Below are 27,011 nucleotides of genomic sequence, written 5' to 3' on the forward strand. Positions count from 1 at the left end.
AAAAATAAACGCAACAATTAATGGTTTTACTGAGTTACAATTTTAACAAATTCATCAGGCCCTAATGTATGGAATTCACAACTGCACATAGGCCCACCCACTTGGAAGCAGACAATTTCCCCACAAAAGGGATTTATTACAGCCAGAAATACTTCTCAGCTGTCCGGGTGGCTGGTCTCAGACGATCCCCCAGGTGAAGAAACTGGATGTGGAGGTCCTGGCCTGGAGTGGTTACGATGTGGTCTGTGGTTGTGAGGCCAGTTGGGTGTACTGCCAAATTCTCTAAAACGACATTGATGAACATTAACCGCTCTGGTGGACATTCCTGAAGCCAGCATGTCAATTGCACGCTCCCTCAAAACTTGAGATATCTGTAGCATTGTGTTGTGACAAAACGGAACATTTTAGATTGGTCAGTTATTGTACCCAGCACAGAAATAAGCTTTTTGTGCATATGGAACATTTCTGTGATCTTTTATTTCAGCTCATGAAACATGGGACCAAACACTTACATTTCTTTAAATGGACAATTCTGTAAACTGTCTTATGCACGTTGACCCAATACCTGTTAACAAACGTACCTGCTAGAGGTGACGTGCAGGAGCTTGCAGGGATTTGAAGTTTTGTGTGATATCTACTTTGATGCTAATTAGCATTTTTTGAATCAGAGTGAATAGAGCCAAAAATATTGAGATGAACATGTTTATCAAAAAGTCACACCAGGGTAAACCTACACAAAACACGATCCTTATTTGAAGTGTTTCTAAAATGCAAAGGCATGCCAGAGGGTCTCCAGAGATCCTTCATAGAGAACAGCACAATGCAGAAAAACAACAACCGGTCAACAGTATCATGTGTGTTCGCACACGTGTGTCTGTGAGTGGTTGGGGAGAGGTTTCCTTCTAAAATGGTCTGGGTCTGAAAATGTATCACTTTTTCCAGTTACTAGCTAATCAATATTAGTAACATTATTATTCATTCATAACAATTATTCACAAAACAGACTGCTGTGATACTTTGGTCCTATTAGGTTTTGTGTGAGTAGAGTTAAGAGTAAGGCTTGGAACCATCACTTCCCGGAATGATTATAAAATCTAAGCACATAATATATTAGAGCACACACAATACATGCCGCAATTAATCAGTTTCACCATCATGTTGCGCATATTCAGCATATGATGCATTTATAGAGAAGTTTGACTGGTCAGTTATGCATACAATTTGAAAATTGCTTTGTCAAATGCATCAAGCCCAATGTTGGAGTTGTATCAAACTCAAATAGGTCATCATATACACAGAGTACAAAACATTATAAACACCTGCTCTTTCCATGACAGACTGACCAGGTGAAAGCAAGGATCCCTCAAAATTAGTGTAGATGAAGGAGAGGCGACAGGTTAAAGAAGGATTTGGGACAGCCTTGAGACAGACATTTGAGAAATGGATTGTGTAGATGCCCATTCACCCTCTGAATGGCACAAGACTAAATATTTAAGTGCCTTTAGACGGGGTATGGTAGTAGATGCCAGGCACACTGGTTTGAGTGTGTCAAGAACTGCAACGTTGCTGTTTTTTGTTGTTGTTGCTCAACAGTTTCCCATGTGTATCAAGAATAGGTCCCCCACCCAAAGGACAGCCAGAAAACTTGACAACAGTGGGAAGCATTGGAGTCAACATGGGCCAGAATCCCTGTGGAACGCTTTCGACACTTATTTCCACGCGCCAACGAATTTAGGCTGTTCTGAGGGCAAAAGGGAGTGCAACTCAATATTAGGAAGGTGTTCTTAATGGTTCATACACTCAGTGTAAATGGTTTTGCATACACTTTTCTCATGTTTAGTTATAAACATACATTTGATTTTTATACATAAAATCCCCTGGAGAGCTAGCAGCACAAATCACAACACTTTGGATGCATCTCAAATGGCACACTATTCCTTATACAGTGCACTTCTTTTGACCAGGGCCCATAGACATCTGGTCAGAACCTAGTGTACTATACAGGGAATAGAGTGTCATTTGAATCACAACACTTTGCCTTCAGAAATAACAATTACAGACTTAGTTTACACACACAGAGAAATAGTGCTGATGAGGAAGGAGGACGATGCAGGTCGATCGAGTTGCCCTGGAAACACACGGTACAGCGATTTACGCGGCGAGCGTTTGCGATGGCCAGATTAGGTCGGAGATATATAATCTCTCGCTCACTCCATCTTGCCGGCCGCATACGGGCTTCCACTCCTCGCCCACTGAGGGTAAAAGACAGAATAAAAAAAGTGGGAGGAGTTAGAAGAGCAGGAAGGAAGATAGAATCTGCTAATTTTGTTCCAAACCCACTCTAACACGCCCCTGCTCTACCCTCTGTTCAAGCACTTACTGTGAGAGGCAGCTACTGCTGGGCAATGCAGCTCCACCATTGGCTTAAATGGCTATGTGCTTGTCAGAACCCAGCCTGTGGGGAGGGAAGGAAATATATATGGATTAAACAGTCAACCAACTACACAAGAATTAGCTGGTGTGAGATTGGGGACAGAACAGAATAGTGCTCTACTTACGCTCCCTGTTCTCTCAGCAGGGTCAAGAACTTACTAACTCGGTATTCGGGATCCATCTGGAAGACACACACGTTAGCTCTCTGTGCATATGTCCATACACTGGCCTACATAGCCTCCTTTCCTATAAACGTGTCGAAAAGTACAGGCCCGGGGCCAGCACAGCAAACGTTCAACGTCTGTAATTGTCTGGGAAGGTGTGAGTGAGGGGCTCACAGAAACAATGTTACGTAACAATGCAGATATGTGGTAGCATTCAAATATGGTCGTCTTCTCAGTTTATGACGGAGATATAGACTCAGTGCACAGTTTATTAGGTACACCACCCTGTTCACAAACATTTTTCACGTGGCTGTGGCTTGCTATATAAAGCATGCAGACAGGCATGGAGGCATTCAGTTTTGCCCATACAGTTAGAATGGGAAAAAGCGAGTGACCTAAGCGACTGAGCATGGTATTATGGTCGGTGCCAGACAAGCCAGATCCAGTATCTCAGAAACAGTCGTCCGACTGGGCTTTTCACGCACAACAGTGTCTAGGGTTTACCGAGAATGGTGCGACAAACAAAAAACATCCAGTCAGCGGCAGTCCTGTGGGTGTGCGTGTGTGTAACCTTTATTAAACTAGGCAAGTCGGTTAAGAATTTGTTCTTAACTGACTTGCCTATTTAATATGACTGCCTACCACGGCCAAACCCAGACGACGCTGGGCCAATTGTGCGCCGCCCTATGGGACTCCCAATCACGGTCGGATGTGAAACAGCCTGGATCCAAACCAGGGACTGTAGTGACACCTCTTGCACTGAGATGCAGTATCTTAGACCGCTGCGCCACTCGGGAGGGTGAAAACAGCTCATTGATGAAAGAGGTCGAAGGAGAATGGCAAGAATTGTGCAAACTAACAGGCGGCCCACAAACAGGCAAATAACGGTGCAGTACAACAGTGGTGTGCAGAACGGCATCTCAGAACTCACAACCTGTTGGTCCTTGTCACGGATGGGTTATTGCAGCAGACGACCACACCGGTTTCCAATCCTATCAGCTAAAAACAGTGGGTACGCGATCACCAACACTGGACATCCCCTGGAATCCCAGTTCCTGCTACGTCATGCTGATGGCAGTCATGATATGGCGTAATCCTGCCTGGTGTCAACGGTACAGGCTGGTGAAAGTGGTGTAATGGTGTGGAGAATGTTTTCCTGGCACACGTTAGGTCCCTTGTTACCAACTGAGCAATGTTTCCATGCACCAAAGAATTCAGGCTGTTCTGGAGGGGGGTCCGACCCGGTACTAGATGGGTGTACCTAATAAACTGGCCTCTGAGTGTATATGATTGATTTGGACTGAACACGATTAACTGTGTTACATAAAATATGTGGAATTTCAGACATGACCTCGAGTTCATGCTTTTCTATAGAGGAAACAGGATTTGAAGATGTGTGTGTATCATGTGTGTGTGTGTGTGTGTGTGTGTGTGTGTGTGTGTGTGTGTGTGTGTGTGTGTCACGTCGGTTGGAGCAGGGCGTCTGTGTGCAGCATGTCTCGGCAGACACTCGTTCATACTTCTCCTGGATGGAGGGAGGGAGCAGTGCGTGTGTGTGCATGTGTGTGTGTCGGTGTGCCAACTCAACATGGCTGCATTAGTGCATACCACAGCAATTAGCCTACACGGCATTCAGCAGCCACATGGACAAGCGACCAGAGACCATACAACCAAGCACACCACAGCCACATACCGTAAACTACGGTTACTACTATACAGTAGTAACACTCGCACTGGATTTTTACACCCTGGTCCTTGGGAACCACATCTGATTCAACCAATTCAAGTCATCTTCCAGCCCTTGATTAGCTGAATCCCTCTATGAGGAAGTTTCTGGACGGGGCCTAAGAGAGTAACGACCCTCACAACAGTAGATAAGACATTTCCAAGGTGCGATGTGGTCTTTATGTGTGGCATCCCTCTACTAGTCAGAGCATGTGAACACATAAGACAGGGAAGTATGCGGAGAATGATCGGGAACTATAGCGATGACATTTTTGGGGCTCACCACAAAAATCACTGTTGAATCCAAACTGGTTTTAATGAAAGGTCGTAATTAACAGCAGGTTGTTTTGACTGAAACCAGACGAGATTCCATCTGTGACTCCCAAGACTGTGGTTGTCTAGGCCCGGGGTTCTCCAACTCACACTCTGGGAGAGCTAAAGGGTGTGTGTAGGCTTTTGTTCCAGCCCAGCAGTAACACATCTTAACCCGCTAATCGTGGTACAGATTGAAGAAGGCCACGGTTAGGTGATAATTTGATGGTTAGTGCTGGGCTGGAATAAAAACGTGTCACCTAAACCGGGGCTTTGTCTCTGTCACCTGCACCGCCATCTCGATGACCATCGTCAGCTTCTTGATGCCGATCCACACCGCCTGGCTCTTCACAGCCTTGGCAATGGCTGCCCGCTCTTTCTCCTGGAAACTCCCCAGCATCTACAGCAGACACAGAAGCAGTTTAAAAGCTCACGCAACAAATCCATCACTACTTATCACAACTTTAAAACCGGAGAGCGAGGAACATCCATTTCTGTGTGTGTGTGTGTTTGTGTGTCTACCTCCAGGGCTTCAACCAGCTGCTCTCCTCTAGAGATGTTGGGGATGTGGATGGTGGTACTGAAGGCGTCCAGCATCTCCATCTCCTGCAGCACGTCCTTCCTGCTGGTGGTGCCAATGATCAGCAGCTTACGGCCCTGTGAGTGTGTGTGTGGGGGGGGGGGCACACACATGATGGAGAATGAAATTAAGCTCAGTGCCAGACAGGGCATCCTGTACCATATCATGTACGGAGGTGTATCAAACACATTTCAAAACGGCGTGCTTCACATCATCAACATCAATGGGTTGTAAAAGGTGGGGTCCCTACTGCCTAATATGAGCCTTGTGGATTTTTATCAACCTTTTGCATTTTTATCAAGCTTGATTCTGGTCAGTCTGTCAGTCTCTCCACGGTCAACCACCTCTACATAGCTGCTTAAGTCTAGGTGACTCTGAATCAGGAAAGTGGATAGTTTCTTTCCCCAGGAGGCCCTAGTCGCTCGTTCGGGGCCAGAGGAGAGGAGGATTATGGGCTGTCCCCCCCCCCATTGTGCGGAGGGGGTGTGCCCATGCATGCAGATGAGGTACCACACAGGCGGCGGTGCTGCCAGGTTGTCCCCCCACCCCCCCGGCTCTCTCACAGAGCCCATTCTCTTCTGTTGTCCCCCCCCCCCCCCTCGAGGCAAGGCCTCCCCTGGCCTCACCCGGGCCGGGCACCCCGCTGGGCCTGGAGCTTCACAAGCCTGGAGAAGCAGCCCCGGCTCCCATTCACACCCAGCACAACAGCCTGCCTGGACCAATACATTATCATACTCATTGACAAACGTTCACAGCTGAACGTAGGCCTACAGCCTTAAATGTGGTAGTGTCTTACATTCAGGAGATATAGCTCCTGCACACAGAAACACAGGGGTAAAGATGTATACTGTCCCACAACTAGGATACACTTTGATTCACTCTGCATGGAAATGACTTGCATTACTGGGGGCATCAGTACGATCTGCTGACATCTGTCTGTCACTGGCAAAATAACGACTAGAGCATACACAGAAACATTTAAATGCTAAGACTAAACACACACACACACACAAGTAAGTGCCAAAGTTCACAGAATACTGACTTTGGGAGGGGGTTTCTTGAGGAGAACCAGCAGAGCTTGAAGGACCAGGTTTGAGAAACGAGGGCCAATCGGGACATAGTCTGAGAACAAGGACACCAAAGCACAAAGAGAGAACGAGAATTTTGAATAAATATTCCGACCTCGTGATTCAATGATCTGTGGACTTTTACCATCAAAGTGATGCTTGGGTTGAAAATATAAGAGCATGGTTTTCCAACTCATTGTTCTTTAAAAAGGTCTGTATCCTAAGCAAACTGCCCAGTGTTTACTGTATGTTACAACCCTGAACTTAGGATACTTAAAAAAGAAACGAAAAGGAGAACAGTGTAACCACAATGCAAGCAGGACCTTACCCAGCAAGCGTTCAATGTCGTCCACCACTACACAGCTCAGCTGGGACTTGTAGGCATCGTCAAATATCTGGAACAATGAGGGTTAAGGGTGGTCAAGACACAGGTACTGACACGTGTGTGTGTGTGTGTGTGTGTGTGTGTGTGTGTGTGTGTGTGTGTGTGTGTGTGTGTGTGTGTGTGTGTGTGTGTGTGTGTGTGTGTGTGTGTGTGTGTGTGTGTGTGTGTGTGTGTGTGTGTGTGTGTGTGTGTGTGTGTGTGAAACCCTTTCCTCACCTTCTTGATGGCCTGGCACTTAGCGATTTCGGAGTGACCGATCATCTTGTCAGGAGAACAGATCTTTATAAAGGGAAACTGGGATTCCTCTGCGATCTTAGCAGCTAGGGCCGTCTTTCCACTGTTGGGGGGACCTAGGAGAGAGAGAAAACAGGATACTATATATACCGCTATCCTGTATTTTGAACCAAAGGAAGTCTTAATGATAATATGACTATTTGAATAAATATTTGCATTTATCAGTATGCTTAAATATATCTTTCAGCTCTTATAATGCCAAACGTTGGAAAATGTCGTTCTTTTATACATCTTCATTTTACCATCTTCATGCTGGTGTCCCGTTTAGCAGTAAAGGGGTAAAAAGTAATATATACTATAGATACTATACATGTGTTGCAATGTTCTATAGATGTGTTGCAAGGTTCTATAGTATATTCTATACATGTGTTGCAATGTTCTATAGATGTGTTACAATGTTCTATAGTATATTCTATACATGTGTTGCAATGTTCTATAGATGTGTTGCAATGTTCTATAGTATATTCTATACATGTGTTGCAATGTTCTATAGATGTGTTGCAATGTTCTATAGTATATTCTATAGATGTGTTACAAGGTTCTATAGTATATTCTATAGATGTGTTACAAGGTTCTATAGTATATTCTATAGATGTGTTACAAGGTTCTATAGTATATTCTATAGATATGTTACAAGGTTCTATAGCATATTCTATAGACGTGTTACAAGGTTCTATAGTATATTCTATAGATATGTTCCAAGGTTCTATAGTATATTCTAGAGATGTGTTACAATGTTCTATGGTATATTCTATAGATGTGTTACAATGTTCTATAGTATATTCTATACATGTGTTGCAATGTTCTATAGATGTGTTACAATGTTCTATAGTATATTCTATAGATGTGTTGCAATGTTCTATAGTATATTCTATAGACGTGTTACAAGGTTCTATAGTATATTCTATAGATGTGTTACAAGGTTCTATAGTATATTCTATAGATGTGTTACAAGGTTCTATAGTATATTCTATAGACGTGTTACAAGGTTCTATAGTATATTCTATAGATGTGTTACAAGGTTCTATAGTATATTCTATAGACGTGTTACAAGGTTCTATAGTATATTCTATAGACGTGTTACAAGGTTCTATAGTATATTCTATAGACGTGTTACAAGGTTCTATAGTATATTCTATAGAGTTACAATGTTCTGTGTTATTCAGATGTGTTAATGTTCTATAGTATATTCTATAGATGTGTTACAATGTTCTATAGTATATTCTATAGATGTGTTACAAGGTTCTATAGTATATTCTATAGATGTGTTAAGGTTCTATAGTATATTCTATAGATGTGTTATTCTATAGATGTGTTACAAGGTTCTATATTATATTCTATAGTAGATATTCTATAGATGTGTTCCAAGGTTCTATAGTATATTCTATAGATGTGTTATTCAAGGTTCTATAGTTCTATAGTTCTATAGCATATTCTATAGACGTAGTTATTCAGATGTGTTCTATAGTATATTCTATAGACAATGTTCTATAGTTACAAGGTTCTATAGTATATTCTATAGATGTGTTACAAGGTTCTATAGTATATTCTATAGACGTGTTACAAGGTTCTATAGTATATTCTATAGAGAGGTTCGTAGTTATTCTATAAGGTTCTATAGTATATTCTATAGAGGTTCGTGTTATTCTATAGAAGTTATGTAGTTCTATAGTATATTCTATAGATGTGTTATTCTATAGATGTGTTCCAATGTTCTATAGTATATTCTATAGACGTGTTCCAAGGTTCTATAGTATATTCTATAGATGTGTTCCAAGGTTCTATAGTATATTCTATAGATGTGTTACAAGGTTCTATAGTATATTCTATAGACGTGTTACAAGGTTCTATAGTATATTCTATAGACGTGTTCCAAGGTTCTATAGTATATTCTATAGATGTGTTACAATGTTCTGTAGTATATTCTATAGATGTGTTACAATGTTCTATAGTATATTCTATAGATGTGTTCCAAGGTTCTGTAGTATATTCTATAGATGTGTTACAAGGTTCTATAGTATATAGTATGTTCAAGGTTCTATAGTATATTCTATAGATGTGTTAATGTTCTATGGTATATTCTATAGATGTGTTACAATGTTCTGTAGTATATTCTATAGATGTGTTACAAGGTTCTATAGTATATTCTATAGATGTGTTACAAGGTTCTATAGTATATTCTATAGATGTGTTACAAGGTTCTATAGTATATTCTATAGATGTGTTACAAGGTTCTATAGTATATTCTATAGACGTGTTACAAGGTTCTATAGTATATTCTATAGACGTGTTCCAAGGTTCTATAGTATATTCTATAGACGTGTTCCAAGGTTCTATAGTATATTCTATAGACGTGTTCCAAGGTTCTATAGTATATTCTATAGACGTGTTCCAAGGTTCTATAGTATATTCTATAGATGTGTTACAAGGTTCTATAGTGTTATTCTAGTATAGAGATGTGTTACAATGTTCTATGGTATATTCTATAGATGTGTTACAATGTTCTATAGTATATTCTATAGATGTGTTCCAAGGTTCTGTAGTATATTCTATAGATGTGTTACAAGGTTCTATAGTATATTCTAGAGATGTGTTACAATGTTCTATGGTATATTCTATAGATGTGTTACAATGTTCTATAGTATATTCTAGAGATGTGTTACAATGTTCTATGGTATATTCTATAGATGTGTTACAATGTTCTATAGTATATTCTATACAATGTTCTATTCTAGATGTGTTGCAATGTTCTATAGATGTGTTGCAATGTTCTATAGTATATTCTATAGATGTGTTACAAGGTTCTATAGTATATTCTATAGATGTGTTCCAAGGTTCTATGGTATATTCTATAGATGTGTTACAATGTTCTATAGTATATTCTATACATGTGTTGCAATGTTCTATAGATGTGTTGCAATATTCTATAGATGTGTTCCAAGGTTCTATAGTATATTCTATGATGTGTTACAAGGTTCTATAGTATATTCTATAGACGTGTTACAAGGTTCTATAGTATATTCTATAGACGTGTTCCAAGGTTCTATAGTATATTCTATAGATGTGTTACAATGTTCTGTAGTATATTCTATAGATGTGTTACAATGTTCTATAGTATATTCTATAGATGTGTTCCAAGGTTCTGTAGTATATTCTATAGATGTGTTACAAGGTTCTATAGTATATTCTATAGATGTGTTACAAGGTTCTATAGTATATTCTATAGATATGTTCCAAGGTTCTATAGTATATTCTATAGATGTGTTACAATGTTCTGTAGTATATTCTATAGATGTGTTACAATGTTCTATAGTATATTCTATATGTGTTATTCTATAGATGTATATTCTATAGATGTGTTCCAAGGTTCTATAGTATATTCTGTAGTATATTCTATAGATGTGTTCCAAGGTTCTATAGTATATTCTAGAGATGTGTTACAATGTTCTATGGTATATTCTATAGATGTATTACAATGTTCTATAGTATATTCTATACATGTGTTGCAATGTTCTATAGATGTGTTGCAATGTTCTATAGTATATTCTATAGATGTGTTACAAGGTTCTATAGTATATTCTATAGATGTGTTACAAGGTTCTATAGTATATTCTAAAGACGTGTTACAAGGTTCTATAGTATATTCTATAGACGTGTTCCAAGGTTCTATAGTATATTCTATAGACGTGTTCCAAGGTTCTATAGTATATTCTATAGACGTGTTCCAAGGTTCTATAGTATATTCTATAGACGTGTTCCAAGGTTCTATAGTATATTCTATAGACGTGTTCCAAGGTTCTATAGTATATTCTATAGACGTGTTCCAAGGTTCTATAGTATATTCTATAGACGTGTTACAAGGTTCTATAGTATATTCTATAGACGTGTTCCAAGGTTCTATAGTATATTCTATAGACGTGTTACAAGGTTCTATAGTATATTCTATAGACGTGTTCCAAGGTTCTATAGTATATTCTATAGATGTGTTACAATGTTCTATGGTATATTCTATAGATGTGTTACAATGTTCTATGGTATATTCTATAGATGTGTTACAATGTTCTATGGTATATTCTATAGATGTGTTACAATGTTCTATGGTATATTCTATAGATGTGTTACAATGTTCTATAGTATATTCTATAGAACATTGTAACAGTTGGTGTCATTGCTTTTCTTACATGCACTGACTTTGCTCAGAGTTGCTTTGCTGAGGGAAATTTGAACTACTATGTAAGATGCTGTGAGATGCTCCTGTGTGGCGCAGTGGTCTAATGTGTCACTACAGACCCTGGTTCTATCCCGGGCTGTATCACAACCAGACGTGATCGGGAGTCGCATAGGGCGGTGCACAATTGGCTACGCGTCATCCGGGTTAGGAGAAGGTTTTCCCGGGGTAGGCCGTCTTTGTAAATAATAATTTGTTCTTAACTGAATTGCCTAGTTAAATAAAGTTTAAATAAAATGTGCTTGTTGTATCTAGCTACCTTAAGATAAATGCACTAACTGTAAGTCGATCTGGATAAAATTGTCTGCTAACTGATTCAAATGTAAAAGTGTGTGTGTGTGTGTGTGTGTGTGTGTGTGTGTGTATTACCTTCCAGGAGCACAGACACCAGCGGTGTGCGGTCGCTGTTCTTAGTCTGCTGCACCAGCAGCTCCCCATCATCCAGCACAGCAGTCACCGGGTCACCCCACTTTATGATGCCATTCATGATGTAGCTGGCATAGTCCTCAGAGTTGGTACCAAACGCCTGGCCATTGAGAGAGAGAGAGAGAGAGAGAGAGAGAGTCAGATCCACTAAACCAGGGATCCTAAATAGGCAGCCCGCTGGCCAAATTCAGCCTGCGGGGGATTTTATTTGGCCCCCCAAGTTTTTTTTCGCAAAAACATTCATTCTTGAATATTAAGACTGTATAATTACCAGGACATGAGCTCAAAGTGATTTTAACGAAGGAAATCTGTTCCCAAGTATTCCCACGCATAAATAGAGAGGCATATGTGATCTCTTCCAAATGTAATCAAGGTTTGAAAATATTCTGTTTTTGTCATATACTATATCTGTTTGGGGTTACTGCAGTCAATTTGCAGTGTACAAATGATTTATAACTATGTTCCGGCCAACCGACCATGCACTCAAAGAAGAATTGGCCCACGGCTGAATGTAACTGGGGACCCTTGCACTTAACCATCCATAGCCTGAAAGGGTCCCTTATTAAAATCACTTCTGAAAAATATCTCAAAATGATTAAAAAAAAGATCTAATTCCCTGCGTATAGTGGACACTGCCATCAACTACAAGTGGATGATGACGTTTTTGTAAGTCCAAATGTTGAGGGGGACTTTTGGATGTAGGCAATGGTAAAGAGAGGGGTCTGGAGAAAGGTAAAGAGATGGAGGATGGAAGGGGTCTACTCACAGGTTTGATGTCGTTGTCCAGCGAGGCCAGGAAGTCATCTCTGTGGACCTGCAGATTCACAGCCTTCTCCAGGTCCACCTCCACGGTGGCACTGGCCTGCAGGGGGACAGAGGGATGTTATTAGGATGGTCCGATGCGGACGGTTAATAGATGTTCAACTAACTATCAACAAACTGTTCGACTAACTTTAATGCTAAGACCTGACACTAGATTAATTAGACAAATTGTGGACAAAATGTTCAAGCTAATCATTGATAGTATCTACCTTTATTTAGTCATGTAATGATGACAAGCTAATAGTGACTTTTGGGTCTTACTGATTTCACACACACACACACACACACACACACACACACACACACACACACACACACACACACACACACACACACACACACACACACACACACACACACACACACACACACACACACACACACACACGTCGCCAGATTAAGTGAGGTGGTAGTCTGTTAAGTGGTCTGCCCCCCCCACCACACTCCTGGACCATATTAGAGGGTGATGACATAGACAGACAAGGGCTTACGCAGGTGGAATGGCTGGAGTGCTCCCTCCCCTCTGTCTCTCTCTGTCCTTATCACTCGTTTTCTCCCTCCCAGATGAGAGTTGTCTGACCTTTCCGCTCTGAGGGAGCACTTTGTCTCATGACTGATTGTGAAATAACTACCGAGACCTACAGCCCCTTAACGCATAAAGATGGTCAGTTGTGGAGTTGATGATGAAGAGGGGAGAAAAACGCTCTCTATCTTGTCCAGGGCTGCCCAACCCTCTTTTTGGAGATCTAACGTCCTGTAGGTTTTCAGTCTAACCCTAACTTAATATATCTGAAATGGCTACTTAAGGTCTTGGCGAGCAGCAAATAACTAGAACCAGATGTGCTAAATCAGGGTTGGACGGAAAAACCTTCAGGATGTTACCTCTCCAACCAAGAGGGTTGATCTAGGCTAATGAAAATGGCCGCCTGTGTGTGATATTGACCTTGATGTGTCGGTTCATGGCAGTGGACTGGGCAGCTCTGACCAGCCCCTCCAGCTCGGCTCCGCTGTAGTTCTTGGTCTCGGCGGCCAGCTCGCTGACGTCCACGTCGCTGCCCAGCAGGTTGAACTGACGCATTTTAGCCGTGTGGATGTTGAGGATCTGGACACGCCCCTTCTCATCAGGCAAACCTGGGGGAGGAAGCGCGAGGGGAAACGTCTCATATATATCTGTGTTTTTTTTTTTACCGCGTAACCGCATACTGTACAAGAGATGGACCCGGAACAGTAGAAATGTCTGGGTGTTGTTTTGTTGGTTGTCGGGTAAAAAGGTACAACATCTATGAATAACAATGTCTTCCTCAGAAGAAACTACCTGAAAACAAACTAATACCGGAATACAGTAAACTAACAAAAATTAAGCAAGGTCTTTGGTTAGGGTGGATGCTTTGTGGTGTACTACGTTGTGCTTTCTTACCGATCTCCATTTTGACTTCCAACCTGCCTGGTCTCAACAAGGCCTCGTCTATCAGGTCCGGCCTGTTGGTCATTCCTTAGAGGCACAGAGGGAGAGATAGAATGAGAGGGAGAGATAGAGGGAGAAGGAGGATGAGATAGAAGAAGAGGGCAAGAAAGGCATAGCTCAGATAATCCCGCTCATCTTCTCAGACCACAACTGGACCGGTCAGTCAAGCAGACTGTGGCCCTACTACATACTATTTTAGAAAGTACTGTTTAGTTAAAAAGGTAAGCAGTAAGCAACACATATCAACATACTACTCAACCATACTGATAAGGCGTCATCTAACGCGCAATCATGCTTGTTGCGCGCCATTCATTCATTTTTGTAGTGTCCCCTATTCTGTCCCCTATTGATTAATTGATCTTATAAACTGGTTGGTTCGAGTCCAGAATGCTTATTGGTTGACAGCCGTGGTACAGTATATCAGACCATATACCACAGGTATGACAAAACATTTATTTTTTACAGCTCTAATTACGTTGCTAACCAGTTTAAAATCGCAATAAGGCACCTCGGGGGGGTGGAGGTGGTATAAGGCCAACATACCACAGCTATGGAATGTAGCCAGGAAATCTGCGTTGCGTTGTGCTGTTGAACAGCCCATAGTCATGGTATTTTGGCCATATACCGCACCCCCTTAGGCCTTAATCATACTAAACAAAAGATAAATAACTTTGATTTTTCAAAACGAATCCAAGTAGTTGGACTTATTGCAACTGTTACAGAGATGGTTGTTCCAGTTTCGAACTTTGGGGTAGTCTTGTTTGACAAGCTCTTCACCATAGCAGTCGCTCTGAATGCAGGTTGTCGGTGATAAAAAAGTTCAAATTGTTGAATATCCTCCCTCTGGCTGGATTCCAATAGGAATTACAAATCATTTCACTAGCCAGCATATTGTGACTTGCAGATCTGATATGGCACATGAGCCAGGATCATCAGATCACAATGTAAGACTTCAGTGTTTTGTTAGACTTCAGTGGTGCTTTTGGCTTTATCGATCATAGTTGCTGCTGGAAAAACGTGTGTTATGGCTTTATGCCCCCTGCTATATTGTGGATAAAGAAGTACCAATTTAACAGAACACAGAGCGTGTCCTTTCATGGAAGCGTCTCCAACATATCCCGGTAGAATCACGAATTCTCCAGGGCAGCTGTCTAGGCCCCTTACTTTTTCAATCTTTACTAACGAGTAAAGTCAGTGTGTCTATGTATAACTCAACACTATACGTGGCAGCTACTACAGCGACTGAAATGACTGCAACACTTAAAGAGATGCAGTTAGTTTCAGATTGGGTGGCAAAGAATAAGTTAGTCCTAAATATTTCTAAAACTAATAGCATTGTATTTGGGATAAATCATTCACTAAACCCTAAACCTCAACTAAATCTTGTAATAAATTATGTGGAAATTGAGCAAGTTGAAGTGACTAAACTGCTTGTACTAACCCTGGACTGTAAACTGTCATGGTCAAAACATATTGATACAACAGTAGCTAAGATGGGGAGAAGTCTGTCCATAATAAAGCGCTGCTCTACCTTCTTAACAACACTGTCAACAAGACAGGTCCTACAGGCCCTAGTTTTGTCACACCTGGACTACCATTCAGTTGTGTGGTCAGGTGCCACAAAAAGGGACTCAGGAAAATTGCAATTGGCTCAGAACAGGGCAGCACGGCTGGCCCTTGGATTTACACAGAGAGCTAACAGGAATAATATGAATGTCAATCTCTCCTGGCTGAAAGTGGAGGAGAGATTGACTTCATCACTACTTGTATTTATGAGAGGTATTGACATGTTGAATGTCACCCATGCATACCCTACAAGACATGCCACAAAAGGTCTCTTCGCAGTCCCCAAGTCCAGAACAGACTATGGGAGGCGCACAGTACTACACAGAGCCATGACTACATGGACATCAAGTAACTGATGAAAGCAGTACAATTCTATAAAAGAAAATTATGCAAATACACCTTCTGGCGGGGACAGCGGGGACTGTGAAGCAACACAAACATAGGCACAGACACATGCGTCCACACACACACACAATAACATATGCACTATACACACACATAGATGTTGTATTGTAGATATGTGGTAGTGGTGGAGTTGGAGCCTAAGGGCACACAGTGTTGTGAAAACTGAGAACATATTGGAATGTTTTTAAAATTGTATAACTGCCATAATTTTGCTAGACCACAGGAAGAGTAGCTGCTGCTTTGGCAATGGGGATCCATAATAAATACAAATACAAATGTTAGGGAAGAACTAGGCCATAACTAAAGGCCTTATGAAATGTCTAATATATGGTCATAAATGTTTTACTTTTAATTCAAACACATTCACTTGAAGGTTTCAGGACTATACGTTTTTGACTGCAAAAACCATGCCTCCGTCACTAACACACACATTCACGGGTCGGTATGTCTAACAACGACTTGACAGGCATGCTGGGAAATATGTAAATGAGGCTCTACATCCTACAATGTTAAAACATCCCAAAATATTACTTTAACACAACTAAGTGTTCTTTTAAAGATGCATTATGTAACTTTTTGGGCGACCTGACAAAATCCACATAGAAATGTGTATTATAGCTTTGTCATTCTCATTGAAAGCAAGTCAAATAAGTGGTTGATCTGTTCTATGTGTGCCATTTCTACGTTTTCCATTTTAAAGTTTCTGTTTTTGGGTCTTTTACTTTCAGGTTTGTACCCCAGTTTCAAACAGCTGAAAATACAATATTTCTGGTTATGGATAATATATAGCGGTTAAGATGGTACAATGACTCTCTACACTATTGCTTGTTTTGGTACATAAACTGAAATTAGGCAAACTATTAGAATTTTTGCAACAAGGAAATGGCGAAAAAAATTCTGCATAGTGCATCTTTAAGTCGGAATTTGCAACACCCACAGTGTTAGTGATCCAACACTTAGGGTGTTAGCTTATCAACACTTTGAAAAGTGTTGGTTTAACACTATTTCAGTGGGTCACATGCACACACTAAGAAAGTGTTAAATTTAACACTGTGGGTGTTAAACTTCTGATCTCAAATTTGCTGTGTATTCATAAGTATTTGGACACGGCCTGTGTGTGTGTGTGTGTGTGTGTGTGTGTGTGTGTGTGTGTGTGTGTGTGTGTGTGTGTGTGTGTGTGTGTGTGTGTGTGTGTGTGTGTGTGTGTGTGTGTGTGTGTGTGTGTGTGTGTGTGTGTGTGTGTGTACACTACCGGTCAAAAGTTGTAGAACATATGGAATAGTGTTTAAAAAATGAATAATCAAAATCGATTTTATATTTGAGATTCTTCAAAAAGCCACCCTTTGCCTTGATGACAGCTTTGCACACTCTTGCATTCTCTCAACCAGCATCACCTGGAATGCTTTTCCAACAGTCTTGAAAGAGTTCCCACATATGCTGAGCACTTGTTGGCTGCTTTTCCTTCACTCTGCGGTCAGACTCTTCCCAAACCATCTCAATTTGGTTGAGGGCAGGGATTGTGGAGGCCAGGTCATCTGATGCAGCACTCCATCCCTCTCCTTCTTGGTCAAATAGCCCTTACACAGCCTGGAGGTGTGTTGGGTCATTGTCCTGTTGAAAAACAAATGATAGTCCCACTAAGCCCAAACCAGATGGGATGGTATATCACTGCAGAATGCTGTGGTAGCCATGCTGGTTCTAAATAAATTACAGACAGTGGCACCAGAAAAGCACCCCCACATCATAACACCTCCTCCTCCATGCTTTACGGTGGGAAATACACATGCGTTCACCCACACCGCGTCTCACAAAGACACAGCAGTTGAAACCAAAAATCTCCAAATTGGACTCAAGACCAAAGGACAGATTTCCACCAGTCTAAAGTCCATTGCTCCTGTTTCTTGACCCAAGCAAGTCTCTTATATTATTATTGGTGTCCTTTAGTAGTGGATTATTTGCAGCAATTCGACCACGAAGGCCTGATCCTCTGAACAATTGATGTTGAGAAGCGTCTGTTACTTGAACTTTGTAAATCATTTATTTGGGCTGCAATTTCTGAGGCTGGTAACTCTAATGAGCTTATCCACTGCGGCAGAGGTAACTCTGGGTCTTCCATTCCTGTGACGGTCCTCATGAGAGCCAGTTTCATCATAGCACATGATTGTTTTTGCAACTGCACTTGAAGAAACGTTAAAAGTTTTTGAAAAGGTTTGTATTGACTAACCTTCATGTCTTAAAGTAATGATGGTCTGTTGTTTCTCTTTGTTTATTTGAGCTGTTCTTGCCCTAATATGGACGTGGTCTTTTACCAGATAGGGCTATGTTCTGTATACCACCCCTACCTTGCCACAACACAACTGACTGGCTCAAATGCATTAAGGAAAGAAATTCCATAAATTAACTTTTAACAAGTCACACCTGTTAATTGAAATGCATTCTAGGTGACTACCTCATGAAGCTGGATAAGATAATGGCAAGAGTGTGCAAAGCTGTCATCAAGGGAAAGGGTGGCTATTTGAAGAATCTTTTTTTTAACTGTTTGAATTTGTTTTACCCCTTTTTCTCCCCAATTGTTAGTAGCTACTATCTTGTCTCATCGCTACAACTCCCGTACGGGCTCGAGAGAGACGAAGGTTGAAAGTCATGCGTCCTCCGATACACAACCCAACCAAGCCACTTCTTAACACAGCGCGCATCCAACCCAGAAGCCAGCTGCACCAATGTGTCGGTGGAAACACTGTGCACCTGGCAACCTTGGTTAGCGTGCACTGCGCCCGGCCCGCCACAGGAGTCGCTGGGGCGCGATGAGACAAGGATATCCCTACCGGCCAAACCCTCCCTAACACGGACGACGCTGGGCCAATTGTGCGTCGCCCCATGGACCTCCCGGTCGCGGCCGGTTACGACAGAGCCTGGGCGCGAACCCAGATTCTCTGGTGGCACAGCTGGCGCTGCAGTACAGCACCCTTAATCACTGCCCCACCCGGGAGGCCATAATAAAATATATTTTGATTTGTTTAACACTTTCTTTGGTTACTACATGATTCCATATGTGTTGTTTCATAGTTTTGATGTCTTCACTATTATTCTACAATGTAGAAAATAGTAAAAAAATAAAGAAAAACCCTGGAATGAGTAGGTGTGTCCAAACTTTTGACTGGTACTGTATGTGTGTCTGTGTTTCTGTGCGCACATATGAATATGCGCATGTATGTGTGGTTTACCTATGACCAGGATGTTGTTGAGCTGCTCGACTCCGTCTATCTTGGAGAGCAGCTGGTTGACCACAGTGTCGTGGACACCTGTGCTGCCTGCCATGCTGCCACGTTGCTTACAGATGGCGTCGATCTCGTCAAAGATGATGATGTGAAGCCCACTGTTGGCGCCCAGCTGTGGAAGGAGAGAGATATGGGTGAATGAAGCAGGAGGAAGGATGCTGTGGTCACACAGGCAATGCAGTGCTAACTTAGGAGAGTATGTAGAATGTCTACCACTCGCAGCCATGGCTGTTCTGGGCTAAATTCTCCTTTCAAAGCCTCCTCATCCTCCCTCTGCTCTACCATGGAGGGACAAAGTCCACACAAACAGAGAAAGAGAAAGAGAGAAAGAGAGAGTTTGTGTGAGGGAGAGACCGGGAGAGACCGAGAGAGACCGGGAGAGCCCGAGAGAGACCGAGAGAGAGAAAAAGAGAGCGATGTGAGAGAGACTGTTAGCAAGAGATAGAGAGAGCGGGGTGGGGGGTTATCTGTCCATCTCTGGCCCTGTCAGTCTCCAGACGTAGCATTTAAAGCAGGTGTGGAGCTGAGCTTATTGTGGGCTAGGTGAGAGAGGGGGACAGAGAGGGGGGCAGAGATAACCCAGCAACTCATTAGGTGGCGAGGAGTGAGGCCGTCACTGTCACACCGCCGTCACCATGGAGGCTCAATACACAACTGTCCCCCAGTATGGAGAAACCCACGGACTTTTCCACCGTTATTATTACTAATATGCCTCTTTAAAGGGCAAATCAATCTTCTGCAGGAGAAATGAGCTTCTCCGTGAAGATTTGTGTGATGCTTATCTGTGTTTCGTGGAGTAGGCTGCATATTGGCCTCAGGATAAGGAATCCATTTAGTATGACATCTATTTGATTGACTTGTTATCAGGTATGTTGTGCTTGATAACCACACGAGTAATTGCAGTGAAGGTACTGGGTGGATTTAATGACATACACAATTGATTTACTGGTGTGTGTGTGTGTTTGTGTGTGTGTGTTTGTGTGTTTTTGTGTGTGTTTGTGTGTGTTTGTGTGTACGCATCTTGCTGGAGCTTTTATCTATGTCACATAGTGTTTATGATTTTTTTTTCTCCCTCCCACCCTCTTCTGCTCGTCCTCCGCGTCGGCGAACAGCTTCCTGATGTTGGCCTCGGACTCTCCCACGTACTTATTGAGGATCTCGGGGCCGTTGACCACCTTGGGCTCGCGGGCGTTCAGCATCTTCCCAATCTGCCTGGCCATCAGAGTCTTACCACAGCCAGGAGGCCCGAACAACAGGATGCCCTTCACATGCTTACAGCCTGACAGGGAGGGACACAGACAAAACGTTCAAAGAAACACATCAGACTCGGTGTGAATGGTTTGTGTGTGTCACAATCGTATCAGAGTCGGTGTGAATGGTTTGTGTGCGTCACAATCGTATCAGAGTCGGTGTGAATGGTTTGTGTGCGTCACAATCGTATCAGAGTCGGTGTGAATGGTTTGTGTGCGTCACAATCGTATCAGAGTCGGTGTGAATGGTTTGTGTGTGTCACAATCGTATCAGAGTTGGTGTGAATGGTTTGTGTGCGTCACAATCGTATCAGAGTCGGTGTGAATGGTTTGTGTGCGTCACAATCGTATCAGAGTCGGTGTGAATGGTTTGTGTGCGTCACAATCGTATCAGAGTCGGTGTGAATGGTTTGTGTGCGTCACAATCGTATCAGAGTCGGTGTGAATGGTTTGTGTGTGTCACAATCGTATCAGAGTTGGTGTGAATGGTTTGTGTGCGTCACAATCGTATCAGAGTCGGTGTGAATGGTTTGTGTGTGTCACAATCGTATCAGAGTTGGTGTGAATGGTTTGTGTGCGTCACAATCGTATCAGAGTCGGTGTGAATGGTTTGTGTGTGTCACAATCGTATCAGAGTTGGTGTGAATGGTTTGTGTGTGTCACAATCGTATCAGAGTCGGTGTGAATGGTTTGTGTGCGTCACAATCGTATCAGAGTTGGTGTGAATGGTTTGTGTGCATCACAATCGTATCAGAGTCAGTATGAATGGTTTGTGTGCGTCACAATAGTATCAAAGTCGGTGGGGAAAGTCCTTAGGCCTTCTTTAGCACTCTATGCTCCTATTGGCTGTTTCTCCAATGCACTGTGTTTGAGGTGACTTTGGCCTTAAAGTCATTGTCCGATCTCATCCCTGATTCCTATGTCACATCCAGATATGAAACATTCCCAAGGTATTTAAAGTTCACAAGTTCAATTTGTGAGAATGAGCAGGAAAAAAACTGATGAATGGGCTAGATTTACTGTATTTACTGCTATGATTCACTACAAGTTGACTCTGTGGTGTGTTTCTTATAAAGATCAAGTCTTGTGATTAGACCCAACCAATTAGGAGCAGTTTTGGGTCTAGACTGAAACCCAGACTGCATTGGTCCTAGCAGCTTTTTGCACCTGTTTAGTGACATTTGCTCCCGACTCATCGAGGGGCCAGAGATAGACATCGCCCCTGTCATATATACGTGCTGAAGGGGAGACAGACAGGGGTAATGAGGAGGGGCTCCAGGTAAACCATTATAGTGTGTGTGTGTGTGTGTGTGTGTGTGTGTGTGTGTGTGTGTGTGTGTGTGTGTGTGTGTGTGTGTGTGTGTGTGTGTGTGTGTGTGTGTGTGTGTGTGTGTGTGTGTGTGTGTGTGTGTGTGTGTGTGTGTGTGTGTGTGTGTGTGATCCCTTGCTGTCTTCCTGACTTTTGCGGGAGTGTGAGGAGACATGGAGAGAGTGAGAGCCCCACCACACACACACCTCCCCCCTATGATCATCTCTCTCAGCACCTGCGCTCCCTGACACTCCCCAATTACACCCTCACCTTTAGACTCTCCTCTATCAGGGCTCGCCATCTCATTAGACCAGCCAGCTGGCCACAGCCAGGGGCCAACTCCTGCACCCCATAGCACCCAGCCGCCCTGCTTAAGGTCATCTCTCGCACTCACACTGGACGCCACGAGGCTAGGACTGGGGCTCTTTCTTTCTGTCTGTGTGTGTGTGTGTGTGTGTGTGTGTGTGTGTGTGTGTGTGTGTGTGTGTGTGTGTGTGTGTGTGTGTGTGTGTGTGTGTGTGTGTGTGTGTGTGTGTGTGTGGATGACGCAGAAGAGCACCTGACTTGCTTTCACTATGAACCATTCTTTAGTGATGGGAATCAGCATCGTAATCTGAGACATGTCAAACAACTATTTACCAGTGCATGCAAGGATTATTCCATGGGGGATGGATGCCTGCGTCATAACTGACAGACGACTGACAAATGAGAGCAGCTTCTCGAGAGGACACTACATTGTCTGTCCAATAATGGACGCCCCCTTGGGCCTAACCGAGTGAGTGAGACAATTCATTTTTCAAATAACTAGTTTACCGGTAGTCTAGTGTTCAGTAGTGTTGTCAAACAAAGAGAAAAGTCTGAAACTACATTGTCAGTCAAATAATAGTATCCCCATTCGGTCCACTTGTTTGAGACTTTGTCACAATGTGCAGTAGTATTGGTCTGAAAACCAATGCCATCAGAACACAGAGTCTTATTCATATCATGGTGTTTCATCCAGAGACCGATTGTGTGATTTGGTTTGGCAGGCTGTCCTGCCCCCCCCTCCCCTCACAGTGGCTAATGGTTCAGTCTGTCTGACGTTAGGCTGGAACACACGCTCACTGGGACCTTGAAAAGTGGTTAGCGGGGGGATGCGGTGAGAGAAAAATACACAGAGAGCTATAAAAAGTACAAGTAAGAGAGCGAGAAACTGAGTGTGCAAGAGAACAGGCATGTGTGAAAATAAGACTGAATACAATGGATTGAGTGAAAGTCAAGAAGGAGAAACTGCTGTTGAGAAAGAAAGATCTGGAGGACGAGAAACACCAACAGAGACAGAGAGGAGCTCACCCATCTGCTCCACGATGTCTGGAGGAAAGACTCGAGAGGCGAAGGCCCTACGGAAGATATCAGAGAACTCCTTGTCCAGGCCACCGATGCCCATGCGCTCAAAGTTCCAGTCTGGGTTGATGATGGACTGACGAGACTCTCTGGTCTTCGCTTTCCCTTGATTTTCAGAAAGGCAAACACACAAAAAGGGCTAAATACGTTGTTAACCTCAGGTTCTCATCTATTTAACGTTTGACATTTTCTTCTTTATTAGTGTTTTGTATGTGTGTAAACCTAGCACCAGTGGCAGCTCATAGATGGGGAATGGTGCAAAGCTTTTAATGTATTAACTAAATAGTCCATCAAAGACATAATGAAGAAGATGTACTCTACATGCCACTGAATGAATGACACTTTCCTCTCTAGGAAACTTTCGCCATCTCAATTTCGTCACTCAAAACAACTGAAAGCAAGGAGAGGATAGCCAAACATAAAAAGTGGACAGGGTGCCCCCTTGGGGTCGTATTGGGTTACAACAAGCACATGCCACAAACTGATAAAGTCAGTCAGGGTGGTTTAGTGAGGCCGAGTGTCACTTAGCTTAGCCTTGTAAACACATCCACTTTGGTTCATTATGGAAATATCAAGCCTAATTTGTTTACATCTTAATATCCCGGGTCTATTACGCTTTGAGCGGACCAACTTGTCAGATATACACAACCCTGATTTACAAATACCGTAACGGAGTGAGACTAAATAGATTTGCTGTAGTCACTTAATACAAGACAGCGTTTTCCACATGAGAGCAAGCCGAGGATGACACTTACCAATGAGGGTAAGAGAGGAGCTCTCTGCCTTCTCGAAAACCACCTGGCTGTTGCCCAGCAACAAGCCAATGTCAATCTGTAAAGACCACGGAGATAGAAGACAGTTAGGAGTGAGATGGTGGACAGAGAATTCCACACGTTTCCTATGAGAATTTACTTCACTAACTAGCTAGCACCTTCGGTGTGGCTTACATCACCATGTTGTGTACACAATAACTACTGTATAGCTAGTGTAACTATAATAACTCAGGAAAAAAAGAAACGTCCCTTTTCAGGACTCTGTCTTTCAAAGATAATTGGTAAAAATCCAAATAACTTCACAGATCTTCATTGTAAGGGTTTAAACACTGTTTCCCATGCTTGTTCAATGAACCATAACCAGTTAATGAACATGCACCTGTGGAACGGCCGTTAAGACACTAACAGCTTACAGATGATAGGCAGTTAAGGTCACAGTTATGAAAACTTAAGACACTAAAGAGGCCTTTCTACTGACTCTGAAAAACACCAAAAGAAAGACGCCCAGGGTCCCTGCTCATCTGCGTGAACAGGCTCATACTGACATGACCCTCCAGCATGACAATACTGCTCGTTCTGTGCGTGATTTCCTGCAAGACAGGAATGTCAGTGTTCTGCCATGGCCAGCAAAGAGCCCAGATCTCAATCCCATCGAGCACGTCTGGGACCTGTTGGATCGGAGGGTGAGGGCTAGGGCCATTCCCCCCAGAAATGTCCGGGACCTTGCAGGTGCCTTGTTGGAAGAGTGGGGTAACATCTCACCGCAGGAACTGGCAAATCTGGTGCAGTCCATGAGGAGGAGATGCACTGCCTTACTTAATGCAGCTGGTGGCCACACCAGATACTGACTGTTACTTTTGATTTTGACCCCCCCCACCCTTTGTTCAGGGACCATTATTCAATTTGCTAGTCACATGACTGTGGAATGTCTGTTGCTGAATCTTGTTATGTTCATACAAATATTTACATGTTAAGCTTGCTGAAAATAAACGCAGTTGACAGTGAGAGGACTTTTCTGTTTTTTCTAAGTAGTTATGATTAGTTATAGTGTATGAATAGTCCTATGTAATGTAACATGGAATGGTGATAATCTAACTAATAAAGGTCATGAGAGGGTTGATGCTGGAGGTACATGTACATTGTGCTTCTTCCCAGCGCCTGCATTTCCCTTGAGGATGCTGGGGTCCATGGCCTCGATGTCCTTTATCAGCAGGCCAAATAGCTTCTCGCAGAAACTAAACACCAGCTATATAGACAGAGAGAAACAGGATGAAAAGTGGACAATATGTCATAAGAATGTAAAGCATAACAGCATGTGAACAAATACAAACCGTAGCAAATTGTCACAACGTAAGTACACCATTCTCAAAGGTTCTTGCACGCCATCAATGAGTATTTCGATCGTCTAATCGATGGGGATAAACAGGATTTGTTAAGGATCGCCTTGCATCAGACGATGGAAGTTGACTATTGCATGTGATATATTTTGATTCCCCTGACATCTTACCATTGGATGCAGAAAAAGCCTTTGATAGGTTAGAATGAGAGTACCTACAGATCGCACTAGGTCATCTGGGCTTGTGTGCTAAATACATCAATCTGATTTTGTACGCCAACTATTGCGCAATGGTGATGACCGGCACTAACTGCTCCTCCTTCTGTCCCCATCTCTAGAGCTTCTGTCCCCATCTCTAGAGCTTCTGTCCCCATCTCTAGAGCTTCTGTCCCCATCTCTAGAGCTTCTGTCCCCATCTCTAGAGCTTCTGTCCCCATCTCTAGAGCTTCTGTCCCCATCTCTTCGTTGCTTCTCATTCTCTCACTTCAGCCTCTTGCCCGAGCCGTACGGCAACCCAATGCCATAGAACCAATTATCATTAATGGCTCTTCCCATTTTATCTCGCTGTACGCAGATGATGTCCTCTTGTTTTAAACACCATTTTTATTGAGTACATTTAGTAGCTTCTCGGGATAGAAAATTAACTGGCTAAAGTCTGGACTGTTGTCCCTTAACAATTCTAATGACTCTGTAATAGCTGGTATACCTTATGTTGAAGACCTTAGATATCTGAGCATTGACAAGAGTCTGGAAGTGATTGTGACAAAGACATATACTTCCTTTCTAAACAAGTTTGAATGTGATTTAAAGAGACGACTCAGTCCTCATTAGCTTCCCAGTCTTGCGTTTCTGTAATTAAAATGAATGCGTTGCCCCTTATGAACTTTATTATCTCTATGATTCCGCTGTGTCTACTATCAGGATACTAGGACAGGCTTCATAGTGCAATCTTAGAATAGCAAAATACAAATAATCAAATGATCGACTTTACAAAGACCCAAGCCTGCTGTTGGGTGGGGTGTTCCGGATGTTACATTTTATCACTGGGCTTTTGTATCACGACCAATTCCAATATAGATAGAGCCTAGTAGTGACACAGATTGGCGATCAAATGAGGAGAAACTTGTTCTTTACGCGGTTTGTTCGTGCTTTTTCAGATAAACAACAGATGTTTAATTTATCTTTATTTTGTGTGTGTGTATTTTACCACTATTTTTGAGCTTGTCTCATCGCTGCAGCTTCCCAACGGGCTTGGTAGTCGAAGGTCGAGTCATGCTTCCGCCAAAACATGACCGGCCAAACCGCGTTTAACACCCGCCCGCTTAACCCGGAAGCCAGCCGCACCAATGTGTCGTAGGAAACACCATTCAACTGCCAACCGGGGTCAGCCTGCAGGCACCCGGCCCGCCACAAGGATGCGCTAGAGAGCGATGAGCCAAGTAGAACTTCTCGGCTAAACCCTCAATTAATAACAAATTCTTATTTACAAAGACGGCCTACCACGGCCAAACCCTCCCCTAACCAGGACGACACCCTATAGGACTCCCAATCATGGCCGGTTGTGACACAGCCTGGGATCAAACCCAGGTCTGTAGTGACGCCTCCAGCACTGCGATGCAGTACCTTAGGCCGCTGTGCCACTCGGGAGGCCCTTTGTTTTCTAGTTATGTGCTACCTTAAAGGCTTATGGTGTTCTCTGGATTTCACATTTATGTAAACATCCATTTACTGACTGGATGTATGTAAAAATCTAAAACCAAAGGAATTGTATCAGTTATTTATTTGAAAATTGTTTATGGTACAAACAAAC

General features: G+C 42.7%; 1 protein-coding gene across 2 annotated transcripts in view; it reads right to left on the reverse strand.

Annotated features, from left to right (window-relative positions):
* Positions 1-457: 457 nt before the first annotated feature.
* LOC124048251 (vesicle-fusing ATPase) overlaps positions 458-27,011 on the reverse strand; it is a 52,347-nt gene continuing 25,793 nt past the window's right edge. For both annotated transcript variants that reach the window (XM_046368850.1, XM_046368851.1), the window contains exons 6-22: positions 25,004-25,111; positions 23,848-23,923; positions 23,042-23,197; positions 20,230-20,429; positions 19,097-19,262; positions 13,854-13,928; positions 13,380-13,567; positions 12,381-12,476; positions 11,558-11,714; positions 6,883-7,016; positions 6,610-6,676; positions 6,257-6,336; positions 5,157-5,291; positions 4,921-5,034; positions 2,559-2,614; positions 2,381-2,455; positions 458-2,252 (exon numbers count right to left, since the gene is read on the reverse strand). In XM_046368850.1, the coding sequence (XP_046224806.1) occupies positions 2,425-2,455; positions 2,559-2,614; positions 4,921-5,034; positions 5,157-5,291; positions 6,257-6,336; positions 6,610-6,676; positions 6,883-7,016; positions 11,558-11,714; positions 12,381-12,476; positions 13,380-13,567; positions 13,854-13,928; positions 19,097-19,262; positions 20,230-20,429; positions 23,042-23,197; positions 23,848-23,923; positions 25,004-25,111 (1,839 nt within the window). In that variant the 3' untranslated portion in view covers positions 458-2,252; positions 2,381-2,424. The remainder of the gene's footprint in view (positions 2,253-2,380; positions 2,456-2,558; positions 2,615-4,920; positions 5,035-5,156; positions 5,292-6,256; positions 6,337-6,609; positions 6,677-6,882; positions 7,017-11,557; positions 11,715-12,380; positions 12,477-13,379; positions 13,568-13,853; positions 13,929-19,096; positions 19,263-20,229; positions 20,430-23,041; positions 23,198-23,847; positions 23,924-25,003; positions 25,112-27,011) is intronic.

This window comes from Oncorhynchus gorbuscha, linkage group LG11 (genome assembly GCF_021184085.1).
Source record: "Oncorhynchus gorbuscha isolate QuinsamMale2020 ecotype Even-year linkage group LG11, OgorEven_v1.0, whole genome shotgun sequence".
NCBI classification, from domain to species: Eukaryota; Metazoa; Chordata; class Actinopteri; order Salmoniformes; family Salmonidae; genus Oncorhynchus; species Oncorhynchus gorbuscha.